Source organism: Ctenopharyngodon idella, chromosome 12 (genome assembly GCF_019924925.1).
Source record: "Ctenopharyngodon idella isolate HZGC_01 chromosome 12, HZGC01, whole genome shotgun sequence".
Taxonomy (NCBI): domain Eukaryota; kingdom Metazoa; phylum Chordata; class Actinopteri; order Cypriniformes; family Xenocyprididae; genus Ctenopharyngodon; species Ctenopharyngodon idella.
In genome coordinates, this window is record NC_067231.1 from 23,257,860 (window position 1) to 23,280,303 (window position 22,444).

The following is a 22,444-nucleotide window of genomic DNA, read 5'->3' on the forward strand; positions in this document are numbered from 1 at the left end:
CATGAGATTTCTTAAATGTCCAATGAATATGATATTTTTTTCTGTAATAGCTTTTGTCAATTATTTATAGGTGTGTGTGTGTGTGTGTGTGTGTGTGTGTGTGTGTGTGTGTGTGTGTGTGTTCATTCTACTTAGCAGCTCAGTATGAACCATAGATGAATTTTACATGTGGGGCTCATGGTCCCTGCTGTGCATCATGCTGTGGAGAGTCTGGCTACAACACTGCAAAACACTCTACACCAAGCCATAGTGAATATCTTTCAAACACTTGATGGCATGAAATTACAGTGGTACCATATTGATAATTTGCTGATATTAGAGAATTTTTTTTCTGTTTTTTTTTTTTTATCATATTTAATTGTGCATGCTTATTTCCCCTATTTTTCATGTAGATTAAGTGAGCATTAGACGACAGAAAATGTAAAAGTTAATCTTTAAAAATACTGATAATTTTGAAATGGAATCTTTATAATCTCAAATTAATATTCATTTTCAAACTCTACATTATAATACTGTGATGCGTAAATTCACAAAAAAAAAAAATTAAATTTATTTAGACAAAATCTAATTTTAATATTAACCTTTTACTTGCCAATAATCTCAATTTGCCCCAAAAATGTCAATATATCGGTCTAGTTAATATTTTCTGTTATAAAATCAGCTGTTGTAATTGTAATTTTAAGTTTGTAATTTTTCACACTTGTTAAAACATAATAGTATGTTTTGTTTTATATAAGAAACAATGCCGTTTCAATTTCCTCCCTGATTACTAGAGAGAAACGCAGGTCTGTTCCAGTTCCCCCGCAGAACTGGTGTCAATATTAATACCGTGACTAATCTAATGCACTCATTTCTCTCTTTTTGTTTCCTTGAGGAATCATATTAATGCACTACAAACGTACCCTGCATTCATATTCAGTACGTGTTAAAATGAGGCCACACAGAGGGCAGGCAGATTGATCTGATCTGCAGTGTCACTTATGATTTCAGGCTGCAGTAGTGTAGGATATGGACCCACATTACATCATCTTTGTGCGTATATGTGTGTACATTTTTATTCCCCTTGGGTACCAAACTAAAGGCACATAGTGCAGGATTTTTCATCTGAATATGATTTCTGAACCCATTTACCCTGACCCCACCATAATGAGACATATGGCTACTTACTGCCCAGAATACAAACACACCATGACAGTGCAGTAGTACAGTACCTGTATAAACCTGTTGAATGCAGTGTTTTTAACCTGACAGCTATTTAAAGAGTGTTTACTGTTGCTTAGTTGAGTATGATCATGTCAGCTACTTCACAAGTAGTACTTAACATCATGCTAATCACACTGCCTGTCTATTACCTGAATCACTATAGGAGATTGTAAATATAGATGTTGAATTTTTTGCCATGCTCCTGTACTTTTAATGTCTGATGGTGAAAATATAGTATACATATTTTGGTTGTTTTAAATAAATCATGGGTGAACATATTGCCTCAGGCTGTATTGCAGTAAAAATCTATCAAAGCTGACATAAAAAACACTAGTTTTCTTACATTTACCCTTAATCACTAGATAAAATAAAGCAAATTACTGTCAGCATTTGCTACTGAAACCCTTTTGTGTGCAGACTAACTAGTGCAGGGGCAGTTTGGTAACTATAAGATGCAGAAATATGATGCATTTAAGCTTTGCCTGGTGACAATATATTTTTGTACTCGTATGTGGCAACGGACTTGCGCTGTTTCTACCTCTACAGTTGTGTAAGTGTACAAGGTTTAATCTTAGCCTGTGGCTTGTACATGAACTGTACATGTAAATGTACTCTTCGTGACTCAGACACTGAAAGAACATTTAATAGGAGCAGAAAAGGGGTCTTGACCATGGGTCATTAAATACAAAGAAGATCCTGCAGTATAGTGCTGTCATTATCCAGAGAGAGAAAGACATATTCTATGTCATATCTGATCCATTAGCGCATAAACACATGCATATGTGGGCTACGACATGTTCAAAAAAATAAAGATTCAATCATCTTAAATTACTGCTGCCCACATATACAGCTATGGTAGAAGCTTATATACCATTCAAATGTTTGAGGTTGGTACGTTTTTTAAAAAAAAATGTTTTACAATTTAAACCAACTGGTTTCTATGTTAATATATTTTAAAATGTTATTTATTCATGTGATTGCAAAGCTGAATATTCAGCAACCATTACACCAGCCTGAACCTTCAGAAATCATTCTAATATACTGATTTGGTGCTCAAGAAACATATTATCAATGTTGACAACAGTTGTGCTGCTTAATATTTTTGTGGAAAGCGAGAAATATTTTTTAGAGATTCTTTGTATGTCCAAAAGAACATTTATTTAAAATAGAAATCTCTTTGAACAGTAGTGTATATGTCAGGTATTGTGAAGGAATAGACAAGAATGCCTGACCAATGAACACGTAGACCAGGCACTCGACAAAAACACATGCAACAAAAGCGCGCAATGAGTGAATGAACACTCAAACTGTGTGCTCACAACAAGAGACAAAACATGGACCATGAATGTGTCCGAACCCCGACACTGAACTGAAACTAAACTAGGCCGAAGTGCCAGGATCCGAACACCGCGCTCCGCACATACAACGTCACATGCGGACACAAAAGCGTACGGCTCGAGCAAACTCGAAACTGCACACCCACACAAAGACAAGATGGTCGGAGTGTCAGGGCTCTAAGAAAACCAAACTAAGAATAACCAGACCAAAGTAACAGAACCCTGACAGTATATGCTAGTTTGTCTACAAAAAATGAATTTTGAGTTTCTCTTTAAGGGTGTTTACACTCAAGAACCGAACTCCAAAAAAGAGGGAAATGCCTTCAAACTTTTTGCCAAGTATGTTGTTTCTATTTTGGTAAGATCCTAGAAAGAGCAGAGGATATTTGAGGAGAAGTGTAACCACCATGCTTTGCCCTCAGCATTTTCTTTTCAGTCACCCAGAATATTTTGCTGAGTAATTCCCACTTTACTTTAAATAAAGTTATGTCAGAAGAAAAAGTCTTTCAAGCTTGATAAAGTGATGTGACTGACACTTTGGGCTGATGCTGTGTGCAGAAATATTCTGTGTTCAGCTGTTTTTGTGTGCTGAGCATATTACCTGTCAGCGGTGTGACCAAACTCCCACTCATGATCAGAGAGAATTCTGGAAATGGTACATTTACATCTTGTGTTTTACCTACAGGCTGATTACATGTACACTAGCTTGACAACTCAGTATCTGCTTTTATGTTTGACACTATAACATCTGTTTCTCGGTCAAAGCGGATGGTTTTTTTTTTAGTGTTTCTCTTTAGCATTTCATTTTTTTGCCTCACTTTCTTTCCCATATGAGTTTAATGCTAAAGTATTATCTGATATACATTTGATGAGCATCATAGTAACTAAACCTACAAAACTGTTTTGGTGCTGGTTGGATGTGTACCAAATGAGTTTTAAACTCTGGATGAGGCATTGCTTTATTCATTTCAGTTGTGCAAGTCACTAAACTCATGACACGTCAAAGATTGAGAGTCTGAGTGAACATATTGTACTCATATTGTATTCATCCATCACTATGAACCCGTGACATGATTTCACAAGATGCAATGACCTTTTCTAACTTTAGACTAATAATAGACTTGCAAACAGTGATTCCAGCCTTTTTCATTAACACTTGGTGGGAAGGAATCAGCATAACTCACTGTGATATCACAATGCCTACACAGGTTGAAGAACCTTATGAAAGGTGTCATGTGCGTTTGGATCACATCCAGTTCCTGCAAGGCGTATGTCCTTGTTAGATGATGTTTTGGCTGTAGTGTGATCTCTACCGAGGTAGTAGCCTTGGTCATTTCTATGTTGTTATACTGGACTCTTAGGATAATATTTAATTATTTTATTTTATTGAATGCTTAATAATGAACATGACCTTCTTTGCTACTTGGATTCAATCGGCCGGCTGAATAAGCCCTCACCAGCTTTGTGTGCTATGGACCATTGAGCTTTAGCATTAACAGCAAGCCTACATGGTTGTCATTTGAAATGTGTGGTTTCTCCAAGCATGCCGTTCATTACATCAGTCTGAGTCAGACTTGGGCATTGTTTGCCTTTTTTTTTTTTTTTGGTCTGCTTCATGCCACCTTACCTGTCCCCCAGTACGTCGAGACCATCAGCAGCAAACAAAATGAGCTGGATAACTACATCGCTGAGAGCTACAAGAACGCCCTGTCTGAAGAGAGACGGAGGTATTGCTTCCTTGTTGACCGTCAATGTGCAGTGGCCAAATCGAGCACCACCTACCACAACAAGGTGAGAATCCATATCATGCTGAAGAAAATTTGGGTTGCAGAAACACTGAAAATCAGCTAAGTTAAGTAAAAATTGCACTAAGCATGCATTTTAGCCATTATTTGCACATTTTAATGTTAAAGACAACATTAAATGCAATTTACAACACATTTAGCTTCCGCAATGTGACATATTTTCAGTGAAGCTGAATAATCAGTAAGACTAATTTGATTTTATCCATATTTGGTTGGATCGTTTATTCAGTTAAACTAATATTATTGCTTAATATTATTGATAAAGCCTCGTTTATGTCAACTTGGCCTTGGCTACATTATGAAAATTATTACATTTGATCAAATAATCTGGAAAAACTTTACATTACAGAAGACATTTAAGAAAGTATGTTCAATTTTGATTTCATGTTGTCTTTAACCTTTCAGTCATGTAATGTAAACATTAAAGCAGATCATATACTATAAATTAAGTATCCATTTTGCCAAGTAAATTATATACATGGACAACTCCACACATTTTGTGTTCAGTTGTTTCTGCTCCCAAGTCTCATTTATTCAGTCATTCATTGCATTTCATTGCTGATCATTCCACCATGCTTGCTAGAGAATGTGCTTGAATGTATACTGGGGAAAGTTCTTAATTTGGGTCACTAATGCCAATACTGTTAAATTGTGTTTACAATTCAATATGATTTATAATCAAGACTACATCTGATTGCTTATCTATCATATCGAGATTTAATCAAGGTGGTGCCACCCATACATCAAACACAATTACGCCGTGAAGGATGATTATTCTTTTTAGGACATTACATTCACACTGATCAAAAATAGAGTAGAGAATGAGTGATATCTGGTGGATTCACCAGCATGCAGAAGAACACCAGTCATTCCCGCGTAAGTGAGCTTCACTCCTCTACTGTGACGCCCACGCTTCAGAGTTGGTGATAGACAGAGCGTTGGGAGCAACGATGGCAAGAGAAGAAGAAGAAAAAGGGAGGGCCAGGGAGAGAGTGGCCCACTTTTACAAGAACAAACTGTTCAGACGATAATCACTGTTTTCATGTATGTGTAGGAAGACTCTTTCTCTGCAGGCAAATGGAGAAATATTTAAAACAAAAAGGCATTACTTCACAGGGTAAAATTGTATTGGGGTCTATTCAGCATAATGCTGGCCATATCTCACCTTTATGAACTACTTTTGTGAGAACAGGAAGAACAAAGTGATGTGAACTAAACTGACCATCTGCCAGAGTTCGTCATGGTCGAATCTTAACACTGTCGCCCACGCCAGTCACGCAATAGCAACGGTACTTGATACTTACTCACTCGTCTGCAACTGAGGGCAGAAGGAACAAAGAGAGTATAAAGAGTCTCTCTCACACTCGGATGACTAAGAGATTTTACCACTGGGAAGAAAATTGAAAAGAGACCTCTTAAACATATAATAAAATTTGTACATTTGAAGGATTCTAATTTCTTGGGAACTAATGGGTAGTTAGTAGTGGTCTCTGAATTGCAGTTGTGTGAAAAGGCAGCAAGATTTACCAGATTCTTTTATCCAAAGTGACTTACAGTACATTTATTGCAGGGTCAGTCCCTTTGGAGCAACTTGGAATCAAGTGCCTTACTCTTTGAGGGGTTTGAACTAGCAACATACCAGTTAGTAGCCCTGATCTTTATAGCCAGTATGCCACATGGTGATCAATAACCAGAGTTCACCAAAAAATTAAAATGACATTGTCCCTCCAAACCTATATGACATTCTTTTTCTTCTTTTTTTTTTACCATGGAGCACAAAAGATGTTTCACAGAATAATTCATTATTTTTTAATAATCTTCTAAGGCCTTATAATACATTTGTTTGAAGATGAGGCTGGAAGTTAAATGGTTCGCATACAGCGAGACTTTAAGGAAATAATAGTTCAGGATATTATTATTGGTCTGCATTTGTGTTCCACTAAAGAAGGTAAGTCATACAGGTTTGGAACGACATGTGAGATGATGAGACATGTAAATGATGACCGAATTTCATTTTTAGGTGAACTAGCCCTTTTAAAACATGTTCAAACACTTCAACTTGGCAATAGTTTAATGATCTGTGACTCCTGAATCTTGTGATTATATACAATATGTCATGCCACTCTTAACCTTTTCAGCATTTAAAGTCATGATGAATTGTAAATTGCGCTTGGGCACATGAATTTTAAAAATGATGTGCATGGGTAAATTGACTTTAAGTTCTGACAGTTGTTTTCAATGCAATGAAAACAGTGATAGTGTTTTTGCTTTCATGGACCCAATGAGGTCGTGACAGAGTCTGCAGGTGCCGGACAGGCAGGCGGGTGATAATTGCTTTGGGTGGGGTGGTATGAGGTCGTGACTTAGAAAAAGACCATGGGGCTCAGTAGATGCGGTACTGACCTGTGCTGGCCAAACAGAGACTGCAGAGGTATTATGAGTACAGAGTGAAGGAGAATAAGAACAAAGATTAGATGAAAGGTTCTGACATGTTAAAAGGCTATAAAAGCTGGATTCAAGGACATTTTTTAAAGTAAGTAATGATTTAGAAGACATTTCACTTAGTGCAATGTGTAGTACATTTATCACACTTATGTTAAAGGGATAGTTCACCCAAAAATGAAAATTATCCCATGATTTACTCACCCTCAACCCATCCTAGGTGTATATGACTATCTTCTTTCAGATGAACACAATCAAAGATATATTTAAAAATATCCTGACTCTTCCAAACTTTATAATGGTAGTGAATGGGGGGCGTGATTTTGAAGCCTTCAAAAATGCATGCATCCATCATAAAACAATCCATACGGCTCTAGGGTGTTAATAAAGGCCTTCTGAAGTGAAGTGATTGGTTTTTGTAAGAAAAATATCCATATTTAAAACTTTATTAACTACAATAACTAGCTTCTGGCAGATGGCCGTATGCATCGATTTGCGGTGGAAGAATAACCTCTGACCCGCCGCATGACGCAATGACGAACACGGAGGCGCATAAGATGGAGCCCATAAATGTATTTGACATATTGAGTAGAGCAATCACTTAAATAAAAGTATATACAATTGAAAAATTTAATTAGTATTTAAGTACAATTATTTGGCGCGAACTAGTACAACTATTTATGATCATCAAACCAAAATTTATACTGGTTTGGAACGACATGAGGGTGAGTAAATAACAACAATTTTCATTTTTGGGTGAGCTATCCCTTTATATAAAAATGACAAAAAAATGTCACAACACATCAAATTGCTGATTAACACTTCATTTGCCACATCTCTCTCAAATGTGGGTCTTCAGAGTTTTAAATAAGCATCCATGCACTGCTCAAGCAGATGATCTGAATTACAGAAAAGAGTCCAAAGATAAAATCGCACTTCCTGTGCTCTACATTCGGAGGTCTCTAGGCATCCTCATGTCTTTTACAGCTACTGGTCATAGCGCTCAGCCAGGCTCACTGCCTGTGCACAGGGCAGAGTAATGAGGCTATTTCAGGCTTCAACCTACAGGGAGGGGAGGTTGTCAGGATAGAGAGGGATGTCTCAGAGCTTCAGAGGAACGGGAGGTGAGGAGGGATCACTTTATCACACTTTATCGCATTTCCCTCTCTCTATCAGTCCATCAGTTGAAGAGCTCACCCCTGAAACCTCAGCTGTGCAAGAACTGAAGTTTATTTTCACATAGACAGCCTGTATTTGGTCTGTTATCCATGATTTACCCTCATGGGTTTTCTGGACTAATCTAAATTGTTCTTTCGCAGGTGTGTAAAGCTAGTGTCACTCATGCTGGGTGCTAATACTTGTTTGTTTGTTTGTTTTTTAGGGCAGAGACTTGCTAACACAGAAGATCCCATTGTGGCAACAAGCATGTGCCGACCCAAATAAACTCCCAGAGCGGGCCATGCTTCTGGCTCAGCAGATGGGCTCAGGAGCAACGGGGACGCTGGGACACCACACCTCTAAATCTAACCTGACCATCTCAGACCCCATCCCTGGGGCCAAGCCACTTCCTGTGCCACCTGAGCTGGCAGCTCTCATGGGGAGCCAACAGTCGGTGAGTTAGAAACCCAGTTCGGCCAAAAAAAAAAACAATACGAGCCACAAAATGATACAATGTCTCAACTGCAGCTAGAGAATTTGTAAATGGTTGCATTAATGATGTGTATAATTAAGTCCTGCGGGTGTTTGGGGGCGTGAGAACCACTCACGGCCAAATGAAAGAGAAAGATGGATATAAAGTCATTAAAATGCTGTTTGATAATGACCACGATGCTGTGAAAAGAATAATCTGAAACCTGCAGGCTCTTGCAACTTTTAGTTTACAGTTTATTATCACAGAGGCACATCTGGTGCAAGGATTTACTGTATAGTGGAAGTAAAGTGTTTGTTTGTACACATATAAACTAGGTATCTTAATTGTTCCTAAAAAATCCACTTTCAGAGGATGATGGGAGCAGATAGTTTGCCCATAGTGAATGGCTCAGGGGTCCATGGTGGAGAAGATTACCAACACTGGATGGATACCAGAGCTGCACACGAGAAATCGTCCCTGCAATCTCACAGACATGGTGGAGAGACCTTCTCCAATACCCTACCTGTCCGCAAGGTTGCTCCTGTAAAGCCCAAAAACACTCTGGGTAAGTTAAGGAACTTAATATCAGCAATGCCACAAGCAAAACATCTCCCATTGCATCTAACTCTCTGCACTCTTTTAGAAAAAAGGGTACAAAAGCTGTCAGTGGGGTGGTATCTTTTCAAAAGGTACACTTGTACCTCATTTACTCCTGAAGGGTGCATTAGTACCTTATTAGTACCTTAAAGGAACATAATATTACCTAAAGTGTACATATTAGTAACTAAATGGTACATACTAATACGTTTTCAAAAGGTACTGGTCCAGTGACAGATTTTGCACCTTTTTTCTGAGAGTGTGATCACATATGGAAGTTTTCAGTGCTGTTTATTCAATACCCAACTTCTCTATATAACTTAATTTCGACCTGGCACCACCTGCATTTATAGCTGTGTCAGTGTTGGTGCACCTGTGCGTTTTTCTTTCTCCTTGAGAAAGTAGTGAGTAGTGAGTGGACAATAACAGGGCAAACACTGTTGGAAATGAAAACAGGGCAGAACAGCTGGGAATAGAGGACAGCTTTAAAAATGGATAGAAAATAGGTGAAGGGTATAGCTTCTCTTTGAAGGAAGCAGCGGAAACGAGCACTCTTAATGAGTGTTGTACATGACCTTTAGTTGCAATTTTAAATATATTCCTAAACCTACTGAGCTGCCTTGTTGTCTACTGCCTACTTAAGCAGGATACTAACTGAAACAAAATCTCGGAAGTGACCGATTTGAGAGGGGAAACTCAAATGGTGTCTCAATGCAGCAAGCATTTGACAACACAAATATTCTAAACACAAAAATATATATACGCTCAAATATTAGGTACAATACAATGGTTAGAGAGTTGGACTTGTAACTGAAGGTTGTGGGAAATGTAGGTGGGGGAGTAAATGAACAGTGCTCTCTTCCACTCTCATTACCCACAATTGAGGTACCCTTGAGCAAGGCACCTAACCTCCAATCACTCCCCAGGTGCCGCAGCAAAAATGACTGCCCACTGCTCCGGGTGTGTGTTCACGGTGTGTGTATGCCCTTGAAATGCAGAGCACAAATTCTGAGTGTGGGACACCATACTTGCTACATGTCACTTTCACTTTCACTTTGAATAAAATGTACATTTATTTATAAACTGACATTTCTTATGCATAATTAATAAAAAAAAAAAAGAATTTCTCAGCCTGAATATCTGAACTCTGACCCCAGCAGAGACACAGACCCTGCCCAGGTCAAGCTCGATGGCAGCTGGGCTGGAGAGAAATGGCCGGACACGTGTTCAGGCCCTCTTCTCCCATGCCGCCGGGGACAACAGCACTCTCCTCAGCTTTATGGAAGGAGACATCATCACACTGTTGGTGCCTGAAGCCCGAGACGGCTGGCATTACGGTGAAAACGAGAAGAACAGAATGTAAGTATCTTATGCTTAACATCACAATAAAAGTTGCTCAGGGCTACTGTAGAGAAAAAAATTTTTTATGATGAAAATGAGTTTTAAAGTGAATTGATGAACCCTGAAAATCTGTTTCAAATGCCATGTTGTATGTGTCTTATCAGGAGAGGCTGGTTCCCGTTCTCTTACACCCGTGTGATTCCCGAACCTGACAGCAATAAACTCCACGTCAGGTGAGTCTGTCGGAATATTAATGAGTTTACAAAAGCCCTTTCAATGTCTAAATGCCATGTTATATTGTGCTGGCTCAACCTATGAAGTGCAATTAGAGAACTACGGTCATGAGCTGAATAACACCAAAAAACATGCAATTGAGAAAAGTTTGATGCATGTGAATAAAAGATATTAACGTTGCCATGGCGAATCAAAACTAACCTTTATTCATGAACATTCATAATCTTATTGTGTTTGATCAGTGCATGTTATTCCAAGAAAATAATTTTTACATAACCTTTAATCGAAATGTAATATTTTGCTCTTCCTCTGAAATGACTTTCCTTTTCACTCATGTCTCTTGGATAATGTTATCCAATGTTTAGACATTATTTAGTTATTATTTTAGCATTCATTTTGGCTACATTCTATTCTTTTCTCAATCCAATCAATTCCTAAAGGATAAAAGTCCTGGACTACACTTCTCAATTCAATATCCTCGTTTATTCGAAAATGTCACATTATAGACAAATAAATGCAAATGGCAAATCATGTTGACTTGAATGGTGTGTATATGTATGTGTTTGTAGTTTGCAGCATAGCAGGAGCAGCAGCACCGGAAATCTTCTGGAGAGAGAGATGGCGTTGCCAACACCTGATTACGGCATGCCCACACGCTTCCTCGCCCAGCAGCAGAGCACATCACACAGCCGACAGAGACCGTACAGCGTGGCGGTGCCAGGATTCTCACAAGTAAGCTATGCACACACACCCTGACTATTCTCAATCGTACATCCAGTACACACAGATTAAACTTGACAGATGTATTAGTATAGCTTTCTATAAAAATGTTAATAGTACCATAGTATTAATCACCTGTCGTAGACATTTATCAGACATGCTGAAATATAGCGGTGCGACAGTTCGATTACAGCAGCCCAATCTCCAGCTAACCGCATAGAGGACGTTCCAGGACATTACCCTGAACCTTCCAGGACATTACCCTGAACCCTGAAGGATGTAAAAACAATCTCAGCATGTAAAAACAAACAAAATCTATGATTTGGCATTTAAAACCCAACATTTATTTTTGAGAAATGTTTGCATGAAATGTCTGTTTTTGTACTAAACTTTACTGAAATATAAAGTATCCACTTGCATTGGCATTACAGACTTTCAGTATATGAGTAAGCATGTAAATACTTTTGGGTATAGCATCAAAATGCATCACAATCTCATACACAGGGGTGTGGAGGAGCGTCTTTTGTCATGATTTCAGAAGTAGGGCTTTGTTATGTAACAAAGCCAGCAACAAACCCCAGGGTCCCCTCCTTAGTGCATTCAATATTTATTGTCATGCTTGTAAAAAAAAAAAAAATAGACTGCTCACTGCTTCTGTTCTCAATGACCCCCTTTTTATTCCCTGTTACAATGGAGATGCTTAGCTTTAGTATCATCAATACTGCAGTTCATAAGTCTTATGTGTTCTTCTACTGCCATCTACTGGACTTTTGAGGAAAAGTAAATTACTTAAAGATGTTCTCTCTTCCTTCACAGCAACGGCTGGAGGAGTATGAGTCTCGATTCCAAACAAGGTAAGACAAAGTTTTTATTTACTCATACACACTCTGAACAGTGACACAATATTTTTTAAAAAAATAGCATTTTAGTTTGTCTATAAGTTCTTTCTTTGTTTCCTATTATTTGAATTATCCCTCTCTGGTTTTGTTTGAATTAAAAATGTTACATAAATATTCTAAATCCATGGCAATTACGGCAAGCAAAAAAGTCTTGTTTGCTTGACCTGCAGCAGGAGCAGACGAACATAGCTGACGTTTCTGAAGGTCTAGCCAAAACATAAGGTGGGCGGGTGACCAAACAGGGCACCTAAACCCATATTGAACAAGGGAGAAACCTCTGATTGTTTAAATGGGTTTCATAAACCTCGCAATAATATAGTCAATCATTTATGGTCATTTCCCATAGATGAGAGGCATATCTACTCTCAAACATAGTGTAGCCGTACTTTACCAATTTGAGTTCACTTTTTTAAGCACCTTGTGTGACATCAATATAAATAAGTAAATAACCCCTTTTGGGTCATCTATGGGGAAGCAGATCATTCCAAATTCCTTAGCATCCCAAATTTTGATGTAGGTAGAAAGTACATTTTTCAAATGGTTTAATTTATCCATTTATGTTTCCATCCCATTCTTGCTTTTGCTGTCCATGTGTGTCTGTCTTAATTAGTCTTTAAGTGTCTTTTGTTCCAACTTTTAATTTTCTGTAGGGAAATTCTCTTGAGAAGTGTGCTACCCTGAGTATTTTAAATCTGTAGTTCACTTTACACCTTGCTATACACACCATTTAGATTTGACTCCCATGATGCATTTGAAACAATGGGCTCCATTTTCACAATACAAGTGTATGAATCTGTCTTAAAGTTTTTTTCTGATTCTGATTAGTATATGATTGAATTGTTTTCATTTAACTTCTGAACCACACACACACACGTGTCTTGCAGGAAATGCAGCCCATCATGTGTTTGTAACCTGCTTTAATAGATATTAGTATTAAATTAGTAACATTAAAGGGATAGTTCACCCAGAAATTAAAATTCGGTCATCATTTACTCACCCTCACATTATTACAAAGGACTTTCTTCCTTCCTTAAAACACCAGAAATAAATGGAGATTGGAGCTTTTCAGCTTCAAAAAGCACCATGAACGTAGTCTAAATGACTCATTTCCTATATTCATAAGTCTCCTGAAGCCATACAATAGCTTTGTATAAAGAACACACTAAAAATTAAATCTTTATTCTCTGATAATCTTGACATCACCCTCTAGAAACGCAAGAACGAATCATTCTTTTGATTCCAATCTTTTCTGTGAACTGGCTCACGAAACCAGGTTCAATAATCAATTCATGAACCAGACTCATTCGTTTCTTGAGTTCAAGTATAGTGAACGATTCATATGGACTAATTTTATGATTCTTTTATGGTGCTTTTGCCTGATAAGCTCAGTCCCCATTCATTGTAACTGCAGTGCTAGTACAAAGAAAGTCACACAGGTTTGGAACATGTGAGTAAATGATGACAGTTTTTATTTATGGGTGAACTATTCCTTGAACATTAGTGCTTTATGCTCTCTGTGCTTCAATGTGTCTGTGTCCAAAGCCAGCCTGGCAGCATCTCCCTCTGTTTGTTCCACAGTGCGGAGGTCAAATTGATTTCGACAGTGTGAGAGGACAGACAGACACACAGACACCACCCTCCCCTCCGTCCACACTCACTTCCCTGTCTTCCTTTATCTCTCAACAATCCATTCCCCTTCACTCCACCCTCAGAGGAAGAGGATCTAGATCCACCCTTCCCTCCTTCACTTTCCCTTATTTTATCCAAGTTGGAGGCAGCCTAATGGAACCGGAATGCTGAATATTCCATGTTGACCTTCCTCATCATACGTTCCTATCATGAGGATGTTGAACTTATTTTAATAAACATGTTAAATTGTCTATATGTATCTCTTGCCTGTCTTTCATGCATGTACATGTCAGCAATGTATAAACTAAGTGCATCACTTTTGCCATCTAAGGGTCCACAGATTTAGTTTTACCAGAAAATGGAAATTCTGTCATGAATTGCATAATTTTACTGACTTTTTCTTCTGTAGAACACAAAAAGGCTTATAGTATCTAAGCTGATTTATATTCCTTACAATGAAAGTGGATGGTGACCAAAGCTGTACAGCAAGATTTTCTGTTTCTATGATTGTCTGTTCCTCACACAAAGCTATTGGATGGCTTCACAAGTCATATGGACCACTATTATGGTGCTTTTTTTGTAATTTGGAGCTTGACAGCAACTGGTCCCAATCCACTTTCACTTTATGTAAGAGAGAAGCTCAGAAATCTAAATTTTGTTTGTGTTCCATGCAAAAAAGAAATGTTGTATGGGCTTGGAACGCCATGAGGGCAAATAAATTAATTACATTTTTTGTTGAACAAAAAAAAAAAAAAGGAAAATTAAATTAAAATGGTGTGGCATTATGTTTGAATTTATTGTTTGTAACAATAATGAGTTTATCCAAGTACAAACGAATGTTAATAATGAAACAGCTGAGGATTTAAGAAAAAAATACATTTATATTCAGATGTTTTTGAATTATTAATTTGCATTGTACAATTGAATGAACCTGATGTAATTATTAAACAGCTTTCAGTGTTTTTCCATCTTATATTGCTGATGTAAAGGGCCTCCGTGATCTCATATCTCATCTGGAGTGCCTTCAATAAAGTATCTGTTTTCTAAATGCGTCAAGTGTTGATTAGAGCAGGACATGTGGAATTAATGTGCAGTACATACTTCACCTTTACGGTGTATCAAGTGAAGATTGTTGTGTTCTGAAAGCCTTGAAGCTGAATTGGAACAAATATAAATGACAAAAGTTGGTTGTTTCTGGAATTTATGGTTCATGCATGAAAGAAAAGACAACTGGTACCTACATTTCCATGTCCCTTCACCAACCACAAGTGATGCAATAAGCTGTGAGAAGCTGTATGTTAGTGATTTCACCACAGATGAGGGGTATAACCAAAGTCCCTTTAAGACAAGTCATTTCACTCGGCGGCCATCTTAGAAACGCCTCTCAGGAGTGCACCTCCTATCTCTTTGAATGGGGAAACATCAAATTCTCCAAAACTGTTTGCCAAGCTTTTGATTAAATTTCATATTTGAAATCACCAATGAAATCTGACAACAACTGTCTCGTAAATATTCTTTATAAACTCTCGAATTATGACAAAAAACGGCAGTTTTCAGGCTAGATCAAGCTAATGCGCATGCGCGGTTCTAACGCGTCTGACTGTTTCTATAGGAACCGGAGCTTCAAACGGCCGCTGCAGTGACGCGTGACTTTACCAATCTGTGATTGGCTCTTTAGAAGGCGGGACTTAATCCGCCATATTGCGCGTTGTACTTTCCCCCATTCATAAAAATACAATTGCACCCTCTTTCTATAAATAAAGTCTTTGGTATAACCCCCTTAATATGGTAAATCACTGTAATGCATGGCATAGAGTAGCTCATTGCTCATTTAAATAAAAGCAGAAAGGAAGAAAACAATATAGTTTTAGTATAGGTTGTTTAGTTGCCAAGCAACATCTCAACTTTATTAATATAGATAAAGGTCAGCTCATCCAATCAGATTTTAGAGTCGGAATTGTCTTTTTTTCATCCATTTTACTGATGTGCCAAGTCTTAATATAATCCATGTGATTCAGTGCCTTGTACATAGTACATAATATTTGTAAATAGCATAACTTTAATCAAACGCTGAATTGTAATCATGAATATTTCTAATTATTTTCTTTTGACATGAATGCATTTATTTTATTTGGATCAACAAGATCCCTGTACAGCTTTTTGATTCAAAACATATGTAAACACTAGCAATAATCAAATTTGATACCATCTCTTTTTTCTTTTTTTTTTTTTTACACATTCTTATATGCTTATAATACACTTACACACCACTTGTGTGAATTTTATAGCCTTTTTCACAGGAGTGAAAGAAGTCTTTTAGTTCCAGTGTTGTAATGAACTGACTAAATGCTTTGAAAATGTCTTTTTATAGAAACAAAATAATGATTAAGCTATAAAAGAGGCGATAGGGTTGATGTTTCTCTGATGTGATAGAAACACTACAGTGCTTGTCTATTAGTCAGCAAACAGTAATTGTTTAAAGGTGCACTGCTTTACATTTTCTCTGTATTGTACTTGAAATGCCAATATATCGTTGTACATGAAGGTGATGCACAATTAAATAAAATGCACCTTAAGTAAAGTCCAGATTGTACAATCACTTTCCCTTAAAGGTTTTCTCATGTTTTCCTGCACTACAGATTCTAACAGGTGCTTTGTGTCTGTCTCTCCTCCTATAGTTTTTTTTTTTTTCTTTTGCTTTCTGTTTGTCTATTTCTGTGTGTAACTAAACCAACATCTTGCTGTAGCCCTGCCAACACTCTCCATCTCTGTTTTGATGAATTTAGAGACAAAAGCAGTAAGGTGTCAAGGAATGGAAGCCAGTGCCAGTGTTTCTTCTTTCTGCACTAAAGTAAAGGCCATGGTACAGCCGCCACGCTGAGAGATCTGAGATCTGACCACCTCTGTCATGTTATTTGTCATTTTTTCTTCTTCTGGAATGCCCACTTTTGGATGTAAAAGGAAAGAAATTACAATAACTGTACAGAAAAGTGTATATATGCACTGTAATATGCATGTATTTTGGGCGACACTAGAACTGTGTAACGTTGCTAAATGATCATGTGACTTTCTACTCTTGAGAAGATGAATAAACATTTCTTCAGATTTAAGCAGTGTAGATTTTTTAATGCCCGTCTCATCATAATTTAATTTCCTTCTTAATTACATGTTAAGCTTTCTATAGGCTTGCCATGAGACCGATCAACTGAATATGAGATTATGTATATTTTAGTCAGTTTGTCTCTAAATTGATCTGAAATTGTCATCTTATGATAACTGATTAAGTCTTTCAATCATCACCATCTTAATACCTGTGCAGTTTTTGGTGATTGTCAGTACTCAGATTGATCACTGCAGACACTGTCAATCTGAAGTGTAACACTATTAGCCGACATTCTTCATCTGAAACTCAGCTTTCACTGTGCTCACACTCATTTTACTGTTATTAAACATGGTCCGGTTTGCAAATGTCCCCTTAAGAACCATGAAAAAACCTGGTTTGAATTAATCAAACATTAAATAGCAACAAAACTGCCTAATGTTACTGAATGAATTCAGTAACAAATTCTTTCTGAACCCAATCAGGATGTAAATTTTGACAAAAATGTTTTCTCAGCTTTTTTTTTTCAAAATGTTGCTTTTTTAAATGAAACTTACCCACATTCAAAAAAAGATAAATAAATAAATACTCTGGTGGCCATAAAAGTTTTGTGAGAATGAAAAAAAAATGCTGGTGCTGAAAGAGTTAATAACAAATAATAAAAAAAGATCAAAAAGCATTTTAAAAACTATTAGATGTCATAACTGTGACAATCTGCTTAACTTGTGTCCAGTTCACGGTAAAAAGTTGCTCTCGTTTGGTTTGTTCATTTTCTTAAGGTTAAGCACATTATTTAATACTATAATATAATATTTTGTAATGTTACAGGCTCTGTTTTGTAGTTTCAGTGAAAGTGTCTGTTGCATTTTTTAGAAAAACAATTATTTAAACATTAATAGTAGCCTATAGTTTCTTTCATTAAAGGCAAATAGTCAAATTTCTAGCATGTTCTTGTTTTTTTTTTCAGTGTAGTTCCTGAATTCGAACGCTTTTGAGTGAGTAAACTATAAAACTATAGTATATCTCTATGATCTCCATGATTTTTGATGTATAGGGGAAAAAGTTAAAAGAAGATTGCATGCTTACGACACCACTTGATAAAGTGACCCCACAAAGTATTTGAATGCTTAAAATATCTAAATGTCATTGCATTAAATAATATATAAAAACAAGTAGTGTGTGTATATATATATATATATATATATATATATATATAATTAGAATAACAATTTGTCAGACATTAAGTGCACTGTAAAACCTAACAGTGATATGCACTAAGTTCATTGCACTCAAATATTACCGCAAGTTATGTGGACACAATAACTGAAACAGAACTCAAACTGAATGAGTTACAGAAAATTATAATTCCCAGCATGATAATTGGATAATAATTGTATAATTAAGTGATTAATTAAGTAATGATTGAGCATTAGTAATGAACACCTGCTGTTAACAAGCAGAATCACTGAAGAATAGAGAAACACAAACTAAAACTGACTTCCAGCCACAGCTTTGGATGAAATCAACTGAAGATAAAAGACATTAAATAGATCTGTCCGATTTCTCTCCTCAGCAGAGGAGTATTAAACAACTCCACAAACAGCATTATGTTATTACTAACCAGGTTCATTTTATTTCTGTCATACATCTACAGAAGTTCTTATGAGAATTAACAGAGGTTTAGAAGTTGATGATTTACTGTTTTGTTTAAAGTTACCATGATTGAGATTAGCGGTTGCTTTATTTGGGCTCTTGACCCTTTCCACATTAGATTTTCTTCTGGCTGTTGCAATTGAGTGTTTATAAAACTCATTTGTTATAGCACAAGAGCCTAGAAAATATTTGATCAGGTGTTGATGGCTAAGTATTGATGATGTTCATCATTTAGTGTCCTGATTCACTGTTCTCATTCAGAGTCTCTGATTAAATGGATGATATATAATTAGTTTTCTTGATTATAGTGAAACTGTGATTCTACAGCCTACGGGACAGCAGTGTTGTGGCAGTCAGACTTTACAGACAGTTTTCATCTATGGAATCACTCAGACTCATACAAACATCAAGAATCAGCATATGAATCTCAACAATGGTGACCATTAAAAAATGATTCATGCTGCAATGCATGCTGGGTACTAGCGTAGTACAAAACTCATCCATTGGCTCCCAGCATGCATTGCATCATGAATAAATAATACAGGTGAATTGTCTACATTATTCTTACTATTTGCTTTTACTTTTGCTGTTTTTGTTATGATTTTAATTGCTTGTTTTGTGATGTTCAGAGGTTTATCTGAATAATTTGTTAATTGTCACCATTGTTGAGGTTCATATGCTGATTCTTGATATCTGTGTGAGTCAGTATGGGACCATTGAGGTTTTTAAACTCTAATTGTCACAACAAAAGAACTTACACTGAAAAACCACAGGTCTAATATAATGATTCATTCAATTTTTTTACATTGCCTGTTTAATCAGAGATTATGCAGTGGAAAAGATCAGCAAAACAAACCACTAAACAATGATTTGTATCATCAATACATAACCATCTGCAACCGACCTTATTTTCTTTGGGCTTTTGTTCCATAACAAATGTGTTTTATAACCACACAGTTACAGCAATCAAAAAAAAAAAAAACTTATGTTATCAAGTCAAGGGTCAAGAGCCCAATAAAGCAACTGCTGATCTCCGTCATGGTGACCTTAAACAATACTCAATCATCAACTTCTAAACCTCTTTTAATTCTCAATAACATAAGTAATAAGTGAAGCTGGTAATGATGTTTGTGGAGTTGTTTAATCCTCTGCTGAGATCTTGGGGGATTTAATGTCTTCTTTTATCTTCAGTTGATTTAATCTAAGGCTGTGCTGAAGTCAGTTGTCTTGTTTCTCTTTTCTTCAGTGAATATGAAGTGAATGACTAATGCTCAATCATCACTTAATTAATCACTTAATTACTAAACAGCAATGTATATCTTTTTAGTGAACTCAACTGAATTAAGTTCAGAGTACCCATAACTATTTGTTTCTTAACTTAAATTAATGTAATTGGTTTCATCAAATGTAATGAGTTACCTTAACTTATTGGATTTTACTGCTATTGTGAACTGGCACTAACTGCAAGCATTTGGAGTTCATTTAAAGTTTGTAATTTCACTGGTTTTACTCAATATAGTGAAGTTTCAGCTATATAAAGTCTTTAAATGCAGTGTAAAGTTTAATTGTATATTAAGAAATATCCTTGTTTTAGTGGAATCAATTAAAATAAGTTCAGAGTACTCATAACTATTGTTTTTTTTTTAACTTAACCGAATTTAGGTAATCAGTTTCATCAAATGAAATGAGCTATCTTAACTTGTTGGGTTTTACAGTATGTACATTTGGGGTCTCTGTATTCACTGCTGGTTTTAAGTGTTTCCATCCACAGCATGTTGAAGGTTATGACTGTGCCATATTTTACTTCAGCTTCAAGTTTTTTCCTCCCCAGTCCATTTGATAAAGCTCCAGCTTTCTAAAGAATTCAATTTACACATACAATTTCATATCTGAATGCAAAATATGATGTGATCATTTCCTGACATGACTGTTAATATAGTCACTCTGAAATGAATCTTTTAAGCAGTCACGGATGCGTAAATGACTCAGGGAAGAGAAACTAAAATTGAATTATAATCAGCATATCAAATTTTATGGCATGCATAATCTCAATATTTTTTTCTTCATTTCCTTCCATTTTCACTCAATCAAATATAGAGCTTCAATCGTTCTTTTTAAATTCATGCTGCATGTTTTATTGTCCAAGAATTTTGGTAAAAACGTTTAAGCATGCTTATGGCACGTCTGTCCTTTATATAATGCTATGGTTTGTATGTTTTTTTTAGAGTGACGGACCCTCTCCAATTCACCACTTTTGCACTCACATCTCGCCAAAGACAAAGCAATTCCGTCAGCAAGCAGAAACCCAAACTCATCAAAACTGAAGACCTTGGATCTCGACTCCATTATTAGGACACATTTTGCAGTCCACATGGGCTAGAGCTACTGTACAGAACCTTATGTTACACCCACAATCCACAGTCAGAAAAACAGAACGTGTCCTGAGCTTCTCTTCGTTCTAGTATTGCCATAATATGGATCATATAGATCATCACAGGTTGATTTCCATCTATGACTGGAAGAATCCATCACATGATATTTAAACATGTAAATGTATTTAGTAAGACCTTTTTACTTTTAGAAGACCTCTAGATAGGTCTGTTTGGTCCATTGAAGAAATCTGCTCAAATGACCAGATAACATATATAGTATGATATGTAGTATGATCTTTTCTGTGATGTCTTTTAGTCTCATACAAAACATTTTCTGCCCTCTTGCCACTGTACCACACTTGTTGTGGTCTCCTGCACTTTGAATCATTCAAAATAAGGTTTAGACTCAGTAAAGTGATTCAAGTAACAGAAATGCACCTCTTCATTTAATATCACACATTTTATATGATATAATACAAACTTCCAACACCCACTGTTTATGAACACTGTACAGCGGTTACGTGTGTTATATGTATATTATGTAAATATTATATGAGAATGGAAAATTAAGAGATAATTATGATTATTATTATTATTTTTTTTTTTTTGTATTTCACTGGAATCATTTTATCCTGCATTTACATATTAGAATTTGTATATGCCACTTGATAACCCATTTCAGAATTAAAATTTTTAGATGTATTTACTACCATTTTCTTTGATTTTGCACTTGTATGTCTCATATCTAACAATGTGCACAAATAGTAGGCTATCTGTATACAATCTAATAAAGCGGCCTGTTGTATAAAAGTGAGGGTTACCTGTGTATTTATTTTATTTATCCTGCTAAAACACTATCATTGTGTGAAATATGTCTTAAAGGGGTCATGACATGGATTTTTTTATTATTACTTTAATAGCCTATGTTCCTTTAGGTTCACTTATAATAAAGTTTGTTGCACAAATTCAAAAATAAATAAATAAATAAATAAAATATGTATGTGGAAAAACAATTATTTTTAACCCTCATTCTGACCCTCTGTCTAAAATGATCAGTTTTTAAGTGGCGGCTCCTTTAAGGCTTGTCAGTAAAAGTCATAACACTGTTATGATTGGCTAATGTCATTGCATTGGAAACAGTATCAACATCCACTCACTATTCCACGTGAGTACGTTTTTTGAAAACATTATCCATATAAAACCGTCATTTACTTACAGTTTGTGATACAGCTGCTGTCAGACCCAATACAGTTGGCTGCTTCATCTGTCAACAAAAGTTTCTTTGCGAACTCTCCATCACACTGACTGTGCCTCATTTAAGGGTCAAATTCTCTGAACAAACATATAATCCTCCAAAGCGATCCATGACGCCATTAAATATAAACCATCCACTTCTTCCCGACGCTGGTATGCTTCTGAAGAATCTACAGAAATAAGCAAATGAGCGGTTTAAACAGGTCACGTTAAAGCAAATGTTCTTTC

The 22,444-nt window shown here is 36.3% G+C and overlaps 1 protein-coding gene across 9 annotated transcripts in view; it reads left to right on the plus strand.

Moving 5' to 3' along the window:
- Window positions 1–21,748, plus strand: part of baiap2b (BAR/IMD domain containing adaptor protein 2b) — a 57,476-nt gene extending 35,728 nt beyond the window's left edge. For 2 of the 9 annotated variants that reach the window (XM_051915637.1, XM_051915641.1), the window contains 8 exons: window positions 4,179–4,331; window positions 8,169–8,399; window positions 8,787–8,982; window positions 10,172–10,373; window positions 10,520–10,588; window positions 11,159–11,321; window positions 12,126–12,163; window positions 20,816–21,744. In XM_051915637.1, coding sequence (XP_051771597.1) covers window positions 4,179–4,331; window positions 8,169–8,399; window positions 8,787–8,982; window positions 10,172–10,373; window positions 10,520–10,588; window positions 11,159–11,321; window positions 12,126–12,163; window positions 20,816–20,942 — 1,179 coding nt within the window. In that variant the 3' untranslated portion in view covers window positions 20,943–21,744. The other 7 variants (XM_051915640.1, XM_051915642.1, XM_051915644.1 and 4 more) reach the window with 7 other exon arrangements.
- Window positions 21,749–22,444: the final 696 nt, after the last annotated feature.